The sequence below is a fragment of the Chiloscyllium plagiosum genome, unplaced genomic scaffold, assembly GCF_037043375.1.
Source record: "Chiloscyllium plagiosum isolate Xiang-an unplaced genomic scaffold, Cpla_swu_hap1 HiC_scaffold_1, whole genome shotgun sequence".
In the NCBI taxonomy this organism is placed as follows: Eukaryota; Metazoa; Chordata; class Chondrichthyes; order Orectolobiformes; family Hemiscylliidae; genus Chiloscyllium; species Chiloscyllium plagiosum.
This window is the reverse complement of record NW_028270139.1, coordinates 72,281,688-72,299,630: the sequence shown is the minus strand read 5'-3', so window position 1 is coordinate 72,299,630 and position 17,943 is coordinate 72,281,688. Positions and strand designations below refer to the sequence as shown.

The window sequence follows — 17,943 nt, the reverse complement described above, 5'->3', positions numbered from 1 at the left end:
GCCATGAGAATCAGTGTAACACACCGCTGGTCAAAAGCTTCCAGTCCAAAAACAACCCTCTACCACCACCCTCTGTCTCCTACCTTCAAGCTAATATTGTATCCAATTAGCTAGCTACCCCTGGATCACGTGATCTAATCTTGCTAACCAGTCTATCATGTGGAGCCTTGATGAACGCTTTGCGGAAGTCTATCTCTTTTGTCACCTCTTCAAAAAATTGAATCAAGTTAGTGAGTCATGATTTCTAATGCACCGAGCCATGTTGACTACCTCTGATCAGCCTTGCCTTTCCAAATGCATGGAAATCCTGTTCCTCAGAAACTTCTCCAACAACTTATCGCCTGCGTAAGGCCCATCCATCTACAGATTTTCTTTAGTCTTTCTTAAATAATGGCTCCATATCAGCCAATCTCCAGTCTTCTGGCATCTCACCTGTAGCTAACGATGATACAAGTATCCCAGCATGGGGCTGAGCAATCTCTTCACTAGTTTCCCACAAAGTTCTGGGAAATAAGTGATCAGGTCCTGGGGATTTATCTACCTTTTTGCATTTTAAGACCTCCAGTATCTCGTTTTCTGTAATATGAACTCTTTCAAGTAATCAGTATTTACTTTTACTTCCTAAGAACCCTAACTTCGAAGTCCTTCTCCACAGTAAATACAGACTCCAAATATTCATTTAGTATCTCACCCATCTCCTGTGGTTCCACATGTAGTTGGCCAAGATGATCTTTAAGAGGCCCTATTCTCTCCCTAGTTACTCTTTTGCTCTTAATGTACTTACAGAATCTTTTTGGATTCTCCTTATATCTAAATAGCACAACTTTATTCTCATTTCAAAAACTCTTCACTGTGTCTTTGTCCCTCCGAACTTTGCAGTTTCTTATAGGCCCACTACCTTCCAAGATAATCTGCACTTCTCAAGTTCTGGCTTCACATGTGACCATAATTTTAATTGCTTCACCATTGGCAGCTGGGGCTTTTAATTGTCTTGTTCAGAGATTTCCTTCATTCCCTCCCTCCTTTCTTACCTTTCATTTTTCTCTTAACAGTCTCCTTCAAATCTACTTAGTTTATAAAGCTTTTGGTCATTTCTCCCAATTTGTCAATTATTTCTGGTAGAATGGCCAAATATATTTGACAACACTTTTGTGAAATGTCTTGAGATGTTCTAAAAGTTTAAGATTGTTGCTGTTTTCTCTCTGCATTTATACCATCAATGCCTAAAAACTGATCAAACCTTCAGGATCACACATCGTCTCATCTGCCTTCTCAAGCAAATGTAAAAGATTTTGAAGGACAGAGACTATATCCCATGTCGCACCCAGTATTTATTTCACAGTCAACATCACAAAAATATGGTATCCAGTCATTACATTTTTATTTGTTTCCGAGAGCTTGTTGTGTATAATTTAGTTATTGTATTTCTGGACAATGCTATAGGAACCTCACTTCAAACAGTACTTTCTGGTTTGGAAAGCACTTTATGAAGAACTATACTCATGAAAGGTAATACATAAATGCATATCTTTGCTTTTCTATACTCATAAATAACATGTGCTATTCTTAAAAGAAAATACAAGCATGCATATGCTGAATTTTTATAGAAGGGGTCTCACTAAAAAAAAATGCACAGTAAAACCATGTCACTTGATCCACTGATTGCAGCTGTATCATTACAATCCATACTTTAAGTGTCAAATTACCCATCATTTAAATATCAATGCATTTCACAAAAATCACCTAATTAATCAAGTGCATTCAAACAGATAGATTGTTAGTAGGTTAGCTGTTGCCTAGGAAAGGATTTGCTTCATAGCCAAATGTATTTTTGTGAAAGCAGCACTGAAACAGTGTGGCTGAAATGGATAACATCAGTTACTGGATAGGTTTTAATTTCATCATGAGGTGGTTTAATAATTCAAGCAATTACTACAGTATCAAATAATGAAATCACAGGCCTCCTTAGGACCTCTTTCTGACTGACCCCAGCCATCCAACTCTACTCAAGCTCCACTTTCACTTCTTTATGCAAATGCAGCAAGATAATTCTGAATCTCTTCTCCTGTGCTCCATCTCCAAAATTATTGCTAGAGGACAAGTCACATACCTGATTCCAAGTCACAAGCATTGAACATACCATTGATTTGAGATACACAGAATAAAGAATGTGAAATCTGAAAGAAACACGTATGCATTATGAACAGAGATAAATGGAAACAAAATGTAGATAAATACAGTGTGTGTGTAAGTAAGTACCATAAGAGAAGCAAAGGACATGGAAACAGAGGTAATGTGCATAGCATAGAAAAAATTGAGGACAACGGAATGTAGAGGATACAGATGTAAGGACTGACAAAAGCAGTGATTGAGACATGGAATGATGTTGATTTGTTGAACTTTGGGATGAGATGGATTGCAGTGGTCATTTGCAGTCCTAATTAAAAGGATTGTGAACAAATGTCAGATGCTCAAAGTAAAGGTATAGGGAGAAGGAGAAAGAAATAATTTGAATGATGCACGAGTAGAAGATGAACAAAATTTTATTTATATATTTACTAGCATATGCTACATTTCTTAGCTACAATCAATTCTGAAGGAGGGTCTCTGACCTGAACTGTTAAGTCTGCTTTCTCTCCACACGTGCTGCTGGACCTGCTTATTTTTCCAGCAATTTCTGCTTTTATTTTTGATTTCCAGCATTTGTCATTCTTTGTTTACAATTTTTTTATATACAAGGAACATTATGGGAAAATCAATACTTATCATTCACAGAGGAAAAAAAGGGAGTTAAATTTTCAGATTGACCACTTTTCAGGACATCAGTGATCTCAAATTTTAACCCTGCATTTTTCTATCTCTGCTGATGCTACATAGAATCCCTACGGTGTGGAAGCAAGTAATTCGGCCCATCAGGTCCACTATCCCTTCCAAGAGCATCCCACCCAGAATTGCTCCTCCCCTCCCCCCGACGCACCCTTCATCCCTACAACCCTGCATTTGCCATGGCTGATCCGCCTAGCCTGCACATCCCTGGACATTATAGAACAATTTTGCATGGTTATTCCACCTAATCTGTAATTGTTTGGGATGTAGAAGGAAACTGGGGCATCCGGAGGAAACCCATGCAGACAAGGGGAGAACATGCTCCACAGAGACAGTCTTGAGGTATATAAAATATTAAAGACGATTGACAAAATATATGTAGAGTGAATGTTTCCCATTGAGAGGCAACCGAAATCGAGTTTTAGACTATGGGGTAATAGATTTAAAACAGAGGTGAGGAGGAATTATTTCGCTCAATGATCACAAATCTGTGGAATTCACTACAGTATGGTGGACACTGAGACACTGAATAAATTTGACGAAATAGACAGAATTTTAATTAGCAATAGGTTAAAAGTTTATAGGGAGTGGGCAGGAAAGTGGAGTTGAGGCTGAGATGAGATCAGCCAAGATCATATTAAGGGGCTGAGCACACTCAAGAATCTGAATTACCTACTCCCGCTTAAACTTCTTATGCTTGGTCCAACTGCTTAATGTCTCTCTCTCTCTTCATGATAGTGGTATATGTTTCTACAATTTGTATTTTTTTATTATATTTCTTCCACAGATTTTGCTACGCTGCTGCTTTAGAAACATACCTATTAGAAGGAAGGAATTAGATACCCAATTAGGAACTGAAGATATCTCTACAGTCAAATCTTTAAACTCCTGAATGTAATGTGGTTGCCCAACTCTAGCTTCCCTTGAATAGATTATAATCCATTTCAGGCATAATTAAAAGTCAATCACATTGCTGTGGGTCTGACGTCACATGTAGGCCACACCAGGTAAGGATGCTAACACTCCCTCTCTAAAAGGATATTAGTATAGAATTCCTACAGTGCAGATAGGGGCAATTCTGCCCATTGAGTTTGCATCACCCTCAAGACCACCACTCCCCAAACCTATCCCTGTAACCCCGCATTTACCATAGTTGAACCACCTAGCCTGCACAACTCTGGATAGCATAGGGCAATTCAGTATAGCCAAACCACCTAACCTGCACATCTTTGAACTGTGGGAGGAAACAGGAGCACCCAGAGGAAACCCTCGCCGATACCAAAGGCTAGAATCGAACCTGAGTCTCTAATGCCGTGAGGCAACCACTGAGCGACTGTGCCATCAGACGAATTTGTTTCTGACAACCAATAATTGTTATGTGCTTCTCATTAATTCTAGACTTCTACTGAATTCAACTTTCACCTGCTATGTTAGGATTCAAACCCACAAACTTAGAACTTTATCCAGGGTCTCTGGATTACAGTGCAGTGATACTAGGTCCCTATTTAACTTATTTTAACATAATTTTGAGATTTTATCAGTAGACAAATGCTGAGGTTATAGGTATATTGCAAAACAATTTACACCTTTTATTCTTCTACATATATAGAAAATAATTTATCTGTAAATGTCTTCTCTAGTTTTGAAACAGCACCAGCTTGCTTAAGGAGTGATTAAAATTTAACACAAGTTGATTTTTTTATATTTGTGATTCAGCAACTTCTAAAGTCATTTATTTCCTGATGAATAAAATTCCAGTACCCTCTGATCATCTGCCTAGACATTGACCACTAAAACCTCTTGCTATTTGCACCCTGAAGTTCAAAGAATTATCACAGCACTTGAAAATTATTTTTTACCTGTTGTAGACAAGACATAAATTCTGATTAATTCTTTGATCTGAGATGAAACGCCTGTGATCCTCCCAGACATCTTTGATAGCATTTGGGAGAAGGACAATTATAACAGGGATAAGACTGATCACTGGCTGAAAAGCATTGACGACAGGCACAAAGTTGAGCACGGCAATGAAGATAAAATATACGTTGGCCAGTCGATGCAGCTGTTCAAAGAGATTCTTGGGAATAAAGGACCACACCGTATACTTTGTTGTCTTGATCCCATTTCCCAAATATTTTTGGTTTATGGTTTTTGTGCTCTCTCCAGTCAATAAATTAGAAGTCACAATCCTCTTAGAGCTCTCCTTCATATTTCATTCTTCATCTGCATTCATACAATCTTCTTCAGAATCATATTTTTCCATCTAAATATCCTCAGCCATTTAAATCTTGCTGCCCTAGTCTCCGAATGGTCAAACCCATGGCTTGGAAAACTTTGTTTGGTGAACGACAATCCTCAGAGTTACCAAGCTTGTGCTTCACTTGCTAACCATACACTTGCATTTGGCTCAACTTGCTTCCTGCACCACCCACCTGTAAAACACCTGGTTGTACACATGCTATTTCTTTAGGAATTGTAATCACTCATGATGCTTAATACCTTAATTTCTTTGTTACTACAAACATTGCTGCAATAGAGACAGGGCATACAGTAAACTGATATTTCATTTCACCAGTTGGAACATTCCAACAACTCCTCAGAGACAATTAACACAATAATTTGTGGATATAGGTACACTGCATGAGCTAATTGGCCAAATCTTGCTGGAAAAATGACAGTGTGTTAATGTTGCATCACATTCTTAATGTGAAAGTTTGCCCTCAAGTTCTTCGGGGGTGGCTGCTCACAGGTAAAGGAACATCTGGCAAATAGAAGGCTTTCAAAAGCAAGATAATAACAGTTCCCGCCGGTGAGAAGGGCAAGACTGTCAGGAGTAGGAAACACTGGGTGACTATTCTGGTCAAGAAAAGGAGGAAGCATATGTCATGCATAGCCAACTGGAATTAAGTGAATCCTTTGAAGAATAAAGGGAATGTGGGAGGAAAATTAGGAGCAGAAAGATAGATTTGGTGGATAGGGTAAAGGAGAATCCAAAGATATTCTACAAGTATATTAAGGGCAAAAACATAACTAGGGAGAGAATAGGGCACCCTAAAAATTAGCGAGGCGGACTATGCAGAGGTGAGTGTGATCTAAATAAATATTTCACATCAGTATTTACTGTGGAGAAAGACATGAAAGCTAGGGATGTCTTGTTAAGAGTCCATATTACAGAACAGGAAGTGCTAGAGGTCATAAAACAAGTAAAAGGTAAATAGATCCCTGTGTCCTAATGAAGTGTATTTTAGGACACTGTGGGAAGCTGGGGAAGAACTAGGGATCCCAGCAGGTACATCTGCATTATCGGCAGCCACAGAAAACTGGAGGGTGGCTAATGTTGTGTCATTATTGAAGAAAAGCTGCAAGGAAAAGCCAGGGAACTACACAGGGTGAGTCTAACATTAGTGGAGGGTAAGATATTGGAAGGGATTCTGAGAGACAGTATCTACATGCATTTGGAATGAATTAGGAATAATTAGAATGACTTTGTGCATGGGAAATCGTGTCTCACAAATTTGATAAGAGTTCTTTTTGAAGAGGTGACCAAGAAGGTAGAACAAACCTTGCCTCTCCAAGTTGAGATAAATTTTGTCCAATAGTTTCCCTACCACTGATGCAAAACTCATTGGTCTCTAATTCTCTGGTCGATCTCTACCATGCTTCTTGAAAAGAGGAACCACACTAGCTGTCCTCCAGTTTTCTGGTAGATCTCCTATGACCAGAACGTAATGAAAAATTTAGGTCAGAGCTCTCAATTTCTTCCCTCGTCTCCCACAGCAGCCTGGGATACAACTCATCAAGATCTGGGGATTTGTCCACTTTCAAGCCTGCCAAAACCTCTATAACCACCATGTTCCCTATGTAAGGCTGTTCACGGACCCTCTTTACAAATTCTGTATTTATATCCTCCTCCTCCAAATGATGACAAAATTGAAGTACTCATTTCACACCCAACCAATGTCCTCTAGCTTCATGCACGGATTACTCTTGGATTCCAAATGGGCCCTATTCTTTCCCTGCTTATTCTCATCCCCTTGATAATTTATAGAATATCTTGGGATTCTCCCTAGTATTACCCACCAGTATCTTTCCATGCCCTCTTTGGGCCCTCCTAATTGTTTTCTTAAGCTCCTTAATTTACTTTCTGGACTTAATTAGACCCTCTGTTGATTTGCTCACTTTGTATCTGTTAAAAGCCTCCCTTTTCTATCTTATCCAGTCTTGAATATTTATGGTCATCAAAAGTTCTCTGAGCTTTTTGCTCCTACATTTCACCTTAAAGGGAATATATTGGACCTGTACTCTTACCAATACAGCAGGTGGTGTGGAATTCAGCATTGACTAACACACCTGTCTCTCCAGTGATTATCTACTATCTACAAGGTAGGAATGTGATAAAATGCTCCCCATTTGCTCGAATGGGTGCAGCTCCACCAATATTCAACGAACTAGACACCATCCATGACAAAGTAGCTAACTTGACTAGCATGCCATCCATCATCTGCAACATTCACTTCCTTCACCACCAAACCAATGACCTCTCTCTCACTTAGATTAACAAGGGTATCAGGGTATCAGATGCAAGGGAACATCATTAAGTTCCCATCCAGGTTGCCCATCAACCACATTTGTATCACACTCTCTTCCTAATATCAGTGTGGACGTAGCTACATCCCAAGGATGGCAGGAGTTCAGAAAGACATTCACCAGCATCTTATCCAAGGCAATGGACACTGGCATCCATTAACAAATATAAAATAATTAGACACTCACTCCTTAAGATAACAAACTATTCTTGTAATTTTTCACTTTTGTTTTCTGTCACTTTTTCTCTCTTTGGTTCTCTTTCTGTACCTGATTTGATAATGAATTTACTCATGCTATCTATTTTTCTCCTCACAGTAATTTCTGCTTTTTTTTCAATCTTTATAAATGATTAGTTAGGGAACTGTACTGCTGGTTGTATCATTCACCAAGGTCTCATTCACCATTATCCCCACTGTCCTGTTATCAGCTTGCACTTCCAGAAATTGAAAGGGCAAACAATTTTGGAGCTATACGGTCCAGTTAGAAGTCTAACAAAGCGCAATTTGTGAGACGTCTCACTTTAGCTGTTGTGATCAACCAATTTAAAGAGGACATGATTGTCATGTTAGGTTATCAGGCTGAGCCAGTTCAATTGTAAAGAGACCAAAGTAAGCAATTTAACTTGCTTACCGAAAAGGTTATACATTTAATTTTAAGTTGGACGCGTTATAAGTAGTAGTTGATCTGAAATCCACATGGCTATTTTTGATGGAATAGGATATATTAAAACAAACTGTAACACTTTGGGCAATTTTCGAAACAACAAAGAAATAAAATTGACAAGAGTTAGCGGTTATGTCATTGTTAAGTATACTTTATGGGATACAGTTACAACATGGTAGAATTTCAAACTCGGTCTGAAACAGAGAAACTACACGATCAACCCAGTGTCTGCAATTTAAATAAGGCCAATTCCAGATGCACAAATAAAGTGTTTCCAAAAGCAGATTTGGAAAATAGACTAAGGAGAATGAGCAGCGGCAGACGTTTAAGCGAATATTACATAAAGCTAAGCAAAGATTTATTCTGGTTAAAAAGAAGAATTTGATGAAAAGAATGAAATACTCATGTTAAAGGTAGTCAAGGACAGCATCCAATCAGAATCTAAGGCCAGGGGATTAGGATTTTTTTTCAAAGAACTGACAGTAGATGACTAAAGAACTAATTACGAGTTATTTCAAAGTAAATTGGCAAGAAACAGCAAGAGCTTCTATGGGTGTATAAAGGGAAAGAAAAAATAAGTGCAAGACTGGATACAACTGAAATTAATAACTGGGTATAGAGAAATGGTAGATAATTGAAACTAATATTTTGCAATGGTTTTCACTGCAAACATCCCTAAAGTTTCAAATGTCGCAAAATGTTCAGCACCATTTGTGACTCCTCAGATACTGCAAAGCAGTCCATGTTCAAATGCAACAAAATCTGGACAATCTCAGGCTTGGAATGACAAGTGACAAGTAATATTCATGCGACAAAAATGCCAGACAATTCCCATCTCCAATAAGAGATGATTTAATCATTTGACATTCAATGGTATTATCTTCACTGAATTCCCCCTTGATTAACATCCTGGGGGTTACCAGGAAAACTAAACTGGACTAACCACATAAATAGTGGCGACAAGAGCAGGTCAAAAGTTAGGAATACTCTGGTGAGTAACTTATCTCCTAATTCTCAAAGCCTATCCACCATCTACAAAGCACAAGTCATGAGTATTTGGAAGGATACATAAATAGGAATAGGCCCAAAAATGCCACCCAGAGTGCCACCCGTGAACAGCTGTACTTCGGGCACGAATGTCTAAGAAAACAGGTACTACGTAAAAGTCTTAAATACAAGCCTCCCCTTAACACCCCGCTAGCTAAAGCAAAAGCAGCAAAATGGCCACAGAATGCTTAGAGAAATGCCCACAACAGACTCCGTAAACACAACCGGGAAATTCTGCACCAAAAATAGTTACTCACGCATGCAACAGACCATGAACGGACAGACACAGAACAACAAGCCATTGATATTAGACAGAGACAAACACAGAAACTAGACAAACTTACACAAAGTAACAACACTGACAACACAAAGCATGGTTAAAAAAACTTACCTGAGCGACCCTTAACAGACACTGAAAAAGCCGTCTTAGTAAGAGGATTAAATTACAACTACCAGATGTGGACAAGAAAGATTTCTTAGCAGCATTGGAAACAACACTAAAAGACAACCAACTCACAGAAGAAACCCAGCAAGCCATCAGACAGATAGTCACACCAACATTAAGCAGAAAAAATGAAGGAAACACACTCAATACACAAGAAAGGAAAGTCCTAGAAAGACTAAAAAAAAAGATAAAAACATTGTCATCCTACCTGCAGACAAAGGACACTTGACAGTCATTCTAAATCGAAGACACTACATTGAAAAAGTGAACGCATTACTTACACAGACCAACAAGTGGTGATAGACTCAACCCCACAACTAGAGAACCAAATCACAGCCTTACTCAAAAAACTTCAGAAATCTGGAGAAATAGATAAGACCGACTTCCAAAAAAATGAAACCAGACAGATCCAATACACCATGGTTCTACAGGTTACCGAAAATTCACAAACCAGGAGCCCCCCTCCAACCCACAGTCTCGTTACCTGGAACACCAACTTACAGATTAGCCAAGGAGTTACACCAAAGACTAAAACACTTAGTAGAAGACTCACGCCACTCCATCCACTCCACCCAAGAATTCCTGAAGACCAAAGACACTAAGATAGATAAAGCCCTGTTTACATCAATCAACATTAACCTGGTCAAGGAAACACTGACTACACTATTAGAAGACCCAAAGACAATTACACCAAATACCACTAACTTCATCAGCAAGGACAGTATCGTTAAGCTACTGGACCTGTGCCTTACCACACACTTCACCTTCAACAACAAAACCTACAGACAAACCAACGGAACACCCATGGGATCTCCGATATCAGGGTTCTTAGCAGAGGCAATAATGCAGAGACTCGAACAACCATCCAACCCAAGCTTTGGGTCCGCTACGTGGATGACACCTTTGTCATCACAAAACAAAACAAATTAGAGGAAACCTTCAAGACTATCAATAATACCTTTATTGGCATAAAATTTACTAAAGAGGAGGAAAACAACAACAAACTGCCAATCCTAGATGTCACAGTAGAGCGAACAGCCAATGGGGAACTTCAAACCAGTGTCTGCAGGAAAACAACACATATGGATTAAATATCGAACTACAGAAGCAATCATCCCAACAACCACAAACAAAGCTACATCAGAACATTATTTCAATGAGCCAACACACACTGCAGCACAGAGGAGCTATGCAGAGCAGAGGAAAAGCACCTATACAGTGTATTAAACAAGAATGGGTACCCAATAAGCATAGTCCGTCGAATTCTCAGCAACAAACCCAAACAAGCAGACAAAACACGTCCAGAAACCCTAGCCACTGTCCCCTACATCAAAGACATCTCGGAAATGACTGCCAGACTACTCAGATCTCTTGGCATCATAGTAGCCCACAAACCCACCAACATACTAAAACAGCAACCTACGAACTTGAAAGACCCTATACAGACAACAAGCAATCTAATGTCATTTACAAAATACTTTGCAAGAACTGTAACAAACACTACATTGGACAAACAGGCAGAAAACTAGCCACAACACGATATGACCCTCTCCCACTAGTATCCTTACATACAGATAAGAAAGGACACCACTTCGACTGGGACAACACATCCATCCTAGGAAAAGCCAAACAGAGAGACACACGAGAATTCCTAGAAGCATGGCATTCCAACTGGAACTCTATCAACAAACGCATCGAGTTAGATCCCTCTACCACCCCTGGAGAAAAAGAACAGGAAATGACATCACCAACCCAAAGAAACTCAAACATATAAATAGAAAGCAGAAATCACGTACACTGCTTCGCCTGAGGTCCACTGAAGATGTTACCTAGTATGGTGATGAAACATCTGGAAATGAACCTCCCAGCTCAGCAAGCAAACTTACATCCATGAATAGGAAAGATTTGGAGGGACATGGGCCTGGAACAGGCAGGCGAGACTAGTTTAGTTTGGGATTATGTTCGGCATGGCCTGGTTGGACTGAAGGGTCTGTTTCGTGCTGTATGACTCTATTGCTCTATGATGGAGCAGTCCCGTTTGCCTGGATTGGTGCAGCTCCGATAACACTCAAGAAGCTTGACAACATCCAAAACAAAGCAGCCCATTTGTTTAACCACACACCCACAAGCATCTGCTCCTTTCACCAACAATGCTCAATAGCAGCAGTGTGTACAATATACAAGATCAACTGCAGAAATTCAATGATCCTTAGACAACACCTTGCAAAACCACGACTACTTCAATCTAGAAGGACAAGTGCAGCGGGTATACTGGAAAACTACTACCTGCAAATTCTCCTCCAAGCTACTTAACATCTTGACTTAGAAATATATCAGCATTCCTTCACAGTTGCTGGGTCAAAATCCTGGAATTCCCTCCCAAAGGGCATTGTGGGTGAACCTACATGCAGCAGGTGGGCTGTAGCAGTTCAAGAGGGCAGCTCACCACCACATTCTCAAGGGTAACTAGGGACAGGCAATAAATGCAGACTTAATGGCTAGCATTCAAGTGTTTTAAAAGGAGCTAACAGCAGAGATAATGGAGGCATTGATTGAAATATTCCCAAACTCAGAATTCTGGGAGGGTTCCAGCAAATTGGAAAACCAGTAAAGTGATACCTCTGTTCAACAAGGAAGGAGACAAAAAGCAGGAAACTACAGGCAAGTATACCTTATCTGTTGTTGGGAAAATGCTAGAATCAGTTACTAAGGAAGAAAAAGCAGGATATTCGTAAAGCTAAATGCAATTAGAGAGAGTTAAATTTTTGTTTTTGCAAGGAAAATCATGTTTGTCAAATTTGCTAGAGTTCTTTGAGGATAATAACAAGCAGAATTAATAAAGACAAACGTCAACGTAGTGTAGTTGGATTTCTCTAAGGTGCTACAGAAAGGTTAATGCAGAAGATGGGTGTAACAGAGGGTTAATGTCTTGGCATGGATTGTAGATTGGTTAACACATAGAAGACAGAATCAGGGTTAATAAGTCTTTTACAGTTTGGAAAAATACAACTAGAGGAGTGCCACAAGGATCAATGCAAAGGCCTTAATTTTTACTAGTTATATTAATGACTTAGAAAAGGACGGGGTGTAATGTATCAAAGTTTGCTGATAATACAAAATAGGTGGGAGGGCATATTGTGATGAGAGCCTAAGGAATTGGCAAGAGTATACAGATAGGTTAATTGAGTAGACAAAAACACACAAATATACACTCTCTCTCACTCAACCCCCCAACCCAGACAGACAGACACACACACAAAGACCCACATGCACACATATACATATATGTTTGTGGGGTGAATTTTGACTTGCAGAGTTACATTGTACTTTGCTCAAAAACTGCATGAATTCATGTAAACTGTTATCTCACTTTTTAGTTTACGATCAGTCTAAACATTATAGCAAAGACAAAGAACATAGGGGGCTAAGACCTTCAATGTATTGTCTAGCTAACACCAATTGTTACGGTTAACCTGAGAATTCAACTTTTAAAAAAAAGTTTTGTGATTTACATATGAAAGAAATTGAACTATCATAGCATTCTAACAGATGAAAGCCTCAACAAACAATTAAGGTATTATTCAATGTATAATTTCAGTTACATCACACTGTAAACTTTTTGCTATAAATTCTGTGTCTGACAATTGTGTCCTCCACAACCACCTGATGAAGGAGTGGCGCTCCAAAAGCTACTGTGCTTCCAATAAAACCTGTTTGACTATAACCTGGTGTTGTGTGATTTTTAACTTTGTGCACCCCAGTCCAACACCAGCATCTCCAAGTCTTGAGCCAGATTGTGTGCTTGCCATGATGTGGAGGTGCCAGTGTTGAATTCTGGGTTCCGAGGAAGGGTCACTTGACCCAAAATGTTAACTCTGATTTTTCTCCACAGATGCTGCCAGACCTGCTGAGGTTTTACAGCAATTTCTTTTTTTGTTCATGGCTAAATAGGTCTTTGTTCATTAGAATTTAGAAAAATGAGGAGTGACCTTATTGAAACATACAAGATTCTGAGGGGACTTGACAGGGTAGAATAGGAATTTTGATTTAGGGGTTACAATTACAGAATAAGGAGGCACTAATTTAGAAAGGAGATACAAAGGAATTTCTTCTGCAAGAGGGTAAAGAATTAATGCAATTCTGTACCCCAGACAGTTATGGAGATAGATCACTGAAAGTATATAAAGAGGGGGGGTAAATGGTTTCTTTGAATTGTGATCTATGATGAGCTTTCATGAAAAAGGATTAAGCACCAGGGCAGATCAGCCATGATCTTTTTGAATGGTGAGGCAGGCTTGAGGGGCCTTCTTCCACGATCGCAACTTCCCTTCCCACATGGTTGGCGATACCCTCCAGCACATCTCTTTCATTTCACTTCACCGCCCTTGAACACCACCCTTCCCAACGCAACAAAGACAGAACCTCCTCAGTTCTCACCTTCCATCCCACCAACCTCCACATATATCGCATCATCCTCTGCCACTTCCATCACCTCCAAACGGACCCCACCACGAGATATATTTCCCTCCCCACCCCTATCAGTGTTCCGAAAAGACCATTCCCTCTGCAACTCCCACATCAGGTCCACACCCCCCCACCAGCCCACACCTGGCACCTTTCCCTGCCACCTCAGGAAGTGCAAAATCTGCGCCCACACCACTCCTCTCACCTCCATCCAAGGCCCCAAGGGATCCTTCCACATCCATTAGAAATTCACCTGCAAGTCTCCCAATGTCATCTATTCCATCCGTTGCACCGTGATCTCCTCTACATCGGGGAGATAGGACGCCTTCATGCAGATCATTTCAGAGAACATCTCTGGGACACCTGCACCCACCAACTCCACCGCCCCGTGGCTGAACACTTCAACTCCCCCTACCACTCTGTCAAGGACATGCAGACCCTGTGCCTCCTCCACCGCCAAACTTTTACCATCAGACGCCTGGAGGAGGAACGCCTCATATTCCGCCTTGGGACCCTGCAACCACACGGGATAAATGTGGATTCCAACAGCTTCCTCATTTCCTCTCCCCCCACATTATCCCAGTCACAAGCCTCCAATTTGGCACTGCCCTCCGGACGCATCCATCACTGTCCCCTCTGACCTATCATCTCCCCCCAACCCCATCCCCCTCCCATTTATCTCTCAGTCCCAACCCTCAAGCCTCATTCCTGATGAAGGGCTTATGCCCGAAATGTCGATTCTCCTGCTCCTCAGATGCTGCCTGACTGGCTGTGCTTTTCCAGCACCACACTCTCGACTCTGATCTCCAGCATCTGCAGTCCTCACTTTCTCCTCTTTGAGGGGCCGAAAAGCCTACTTTGCTCTTATTTCTTATGTTCTAAGAAGACAGTGAGTGAAATGCATGCACCTAATGACTGGAATTCAGTTAAATCCTCTTCAACATGAAACAGTCTCTCTATGGGACTGATGGTTTCAGGGTCATCTATGCTGAGATTTTCAATTCCAGGTTTACAAACTGAATTTAAGTTTCACCAGCTACCTTGGTAGGATGTGAACCAATGTCACCAAAGCATTAGCCTCGGTCTGCAGTTTACTATTCCAGTGAAATGATCACTATGCTATTATCTTCGCTTAATTTTGGAAGCTTGAAAGAGAATTAAATGCAATGTTATGCACCTTAATTATTTTCAAATGACTAAGGTAACAAGGGCTGAATGCCTATTCACACAGGTACTAACTTGTATGTAGCTCTTATCAGAGTCTGTTAATGAACCTAATTTATTTTGTATATTTTGCATTTTAATTTCTAATTTGAATTCAACCCAATCATTTTTGAAAGATACAGGTCAGTCCAAAGTGATAGAAAGTTATTGGGCAAGGAGGGGTGTTGAAGAGACAACTCTGCAGCTACTGGAAGTATGATAGCTGCCAGCAGAAAGAAGGAATTTTCTTCAACCGAGAGCTATTTACTATCTCTTTCACAGACACTGCTGGATTAACATATTGAACAACTGGTTTGGACCCTACACAATTGGAGTAAAAAATACACATTGTTTACTGGCAATCACTTCTGATAAATTCCATTAGAACCATTGCAAATTACACAGCATTTGTCCAGGCAAGATTAATATATAGTGAACATAGTTTACAATGCCACTTGATCTCAGGTGTGCATTATTCTTAAACAATAAAAATAAGCCACAACGGTACAAGTTTAGCACCAGCTCTTTCTTAATCAATGAGAAAATTGTCAGGTTTAATATATAGCATCTCAATATTTTTAACATAAGCAAAATGAAACAATTAAAATTTCAATTTTGACATAAAGTGAACCACAAACCTTCCAAGATAAAATATTTTGAAATGTATTTTGATGAACACTGATGAATACTAATAATCCAGTGCATGCAAAACTACTAGCATACTTTCTACACTGTCTTGTAGTAGTCAATGGCAGACTTCCGTTAGCCCTTCTACAGACTGGAATAGATGTTGCTGTGGTTATTTAAGTAAAAGTAACAAGGTTATTAACTGAAAATAGATACAAAATGACTAAAAATGGCATTTAGGCCAGGATAAAAAGATACTTATAAAGATATAGGAAGATCAATCTCTAAAATGATTGCAGGTCTGTTACTTCTTGGTATTCCTCTATCTGAAATGAAGAGATTGAAACTTAAAGTTAGATTTAGCGAATGTGTTCTATATTCTGTGTTTCTAATAAGTTAACTGGAAATACAAGGAATCCAAAAGCAAATCTCCAAGGAGAGATAAAATAAAGCTTTCATTCCTCTCTGTTTCAGTTATTAATCAGTGTTTTTTTTAAGAAACAGGTGTGCATTTTTAAACCTCTGCTGGAGTACAAGCCATGTAAAAGTTACCAACAGCAGCCTTTTGTGTGGGATAACCACTTGAATTATTTGTTCATACACTCACTCCCAAAAACCCAAATGCAACATCACACACCATTAATTTAAGAAAGATACAATGAAAGACACTGTACAATTGAATAGTTAACAGTTCATGAATCTTGAGAGCCTAGTGAAAGAGGAAACTTTTTCCCCTCTGGAATTGTAGTGCAGATAGCCTCAGATGGCTGGGATCAGATCCAAAGTAACATTTTCTTAAAATTCATTATACGTGGGTGTCGCTGGCTAGGCCAGCACTAATTGCCAATTCCTCACTGCTGTTAAAAGTCAACAACATTACTGTGGGCCTAAAGGCCAGCTAAAGGATGAGTTTTCTTCTCCACAGCACATTAGTGAATCAATAGGTTTTTCTGACAATTGACAACGGTTTCAGTCACCACTAGACACTTAATTTCAGATTTTTATTGCATTCAAATTCTACCATCTGTTTTGAAGGGATTCTATTTTTCTTTCTAATGTGATTAATTATTCACTTCAGGAATTTAAAAATAAAACTCATTTCGATGCTTGTAAACAAAACTTTGGACAATCCAACACCACGCTCAGAACTCAAAAATGAAACCAAAACTATTTCTTCTCTTTAAACAGATTATAGAATTACAAATTAAATATACTGCTATGCATGATTCTGTCCACTTTAGAAACCGAAGTTTCCAAATAATAACTATATATCATGAACCTTCATCACATTGTCTTGAAGGTCAAAAATGATCTTAAGAAACCACAAAGCTTTGAAGTATGAATCGACTTGCACTGTAACAGGAAGCTCACAGATTCAAAGGAGGGAGTAATCCTGAGTATATAAATTTCAAAATTTAAAATTACTGGTTAGTAAGCATTTGATAAATAAATTCCATGACCTTTAAAAAGAACACACATAAACATTACTTGAAAGAATAATGACACTTTTCCTAAATTGTTGCGAAGAAAGGGGAATGTGCAGACTTACTTGTCATATACTTTAGTTGTTCGATTGTTTATTTGTTTGTCAAACTTGTAGCGACGGTAATCTTCAATTCCATCTTTAATTGCAATAATTGCAAGAACCACTACTAATGGCAACATGGTTATCTCCTTCTGAAATGCTTCCACTAAGGGGACCCAATTGAGAACAACAATGAATAGGAAGTAAAGATTTGCAATCCTGAAGAACACAGAAAATGAAAATGAAATTAATAATTGAAAACGCACAAGAAAATAATTCTCTCTCTCAAATAGTTTATTTAAGCATTCAGTGGTGATTAAAATGGCATTAGAGAGTTAGGAGACTATTTCTTTGCAGCTTTTGAGAGAATAAAATGTTTTGAGAGAATAAAATGTTCGATATTTAAAAAAAATACTTTGGCTATTAAAATGTATTACGTTAAAAACAGCTCATGCTGCTGTGGATTAACCAAAACTTGTGAAAATAAATGCATCCAATACCAGACATATTCTCAACACAAATACAGCAGATTTGAAATTAAAGAACCAAACTGCTT

At 39.1% G+C, this 17,943-nt stretch overlaps 1 protein-coding gene across 5 annotated transcripts in view; it reads right to left on the bottom strand.

Annotated features, from left to right (window-relative positions):
• The window catches only part of atp10d (ATPase phospholipid transporting 10D), a 226,472-nt gene that overhangs the window by 109,201 nt on the left and 99,328 nt on the right, over positions 1 to 17,943 (bottom strand). For 4 of the 5 annotated variants that reach the window (XM_043691617.2, XM_043691638.2, XM_043691628.2 and 1 more), the window contains one exon: positions 17,412 to 17,606. In XM_043691617.2, coding sequence (XP_043547552.1) covers positions 17,412 to 17,606 — 195 coding nt within the window. The remainder of the gene's footprint in view (positions 1 to 17,411; positions 17,607 to 17,943) is intronic. The other variant, XM_087987857.1, reaches the window with a different exon arrangement.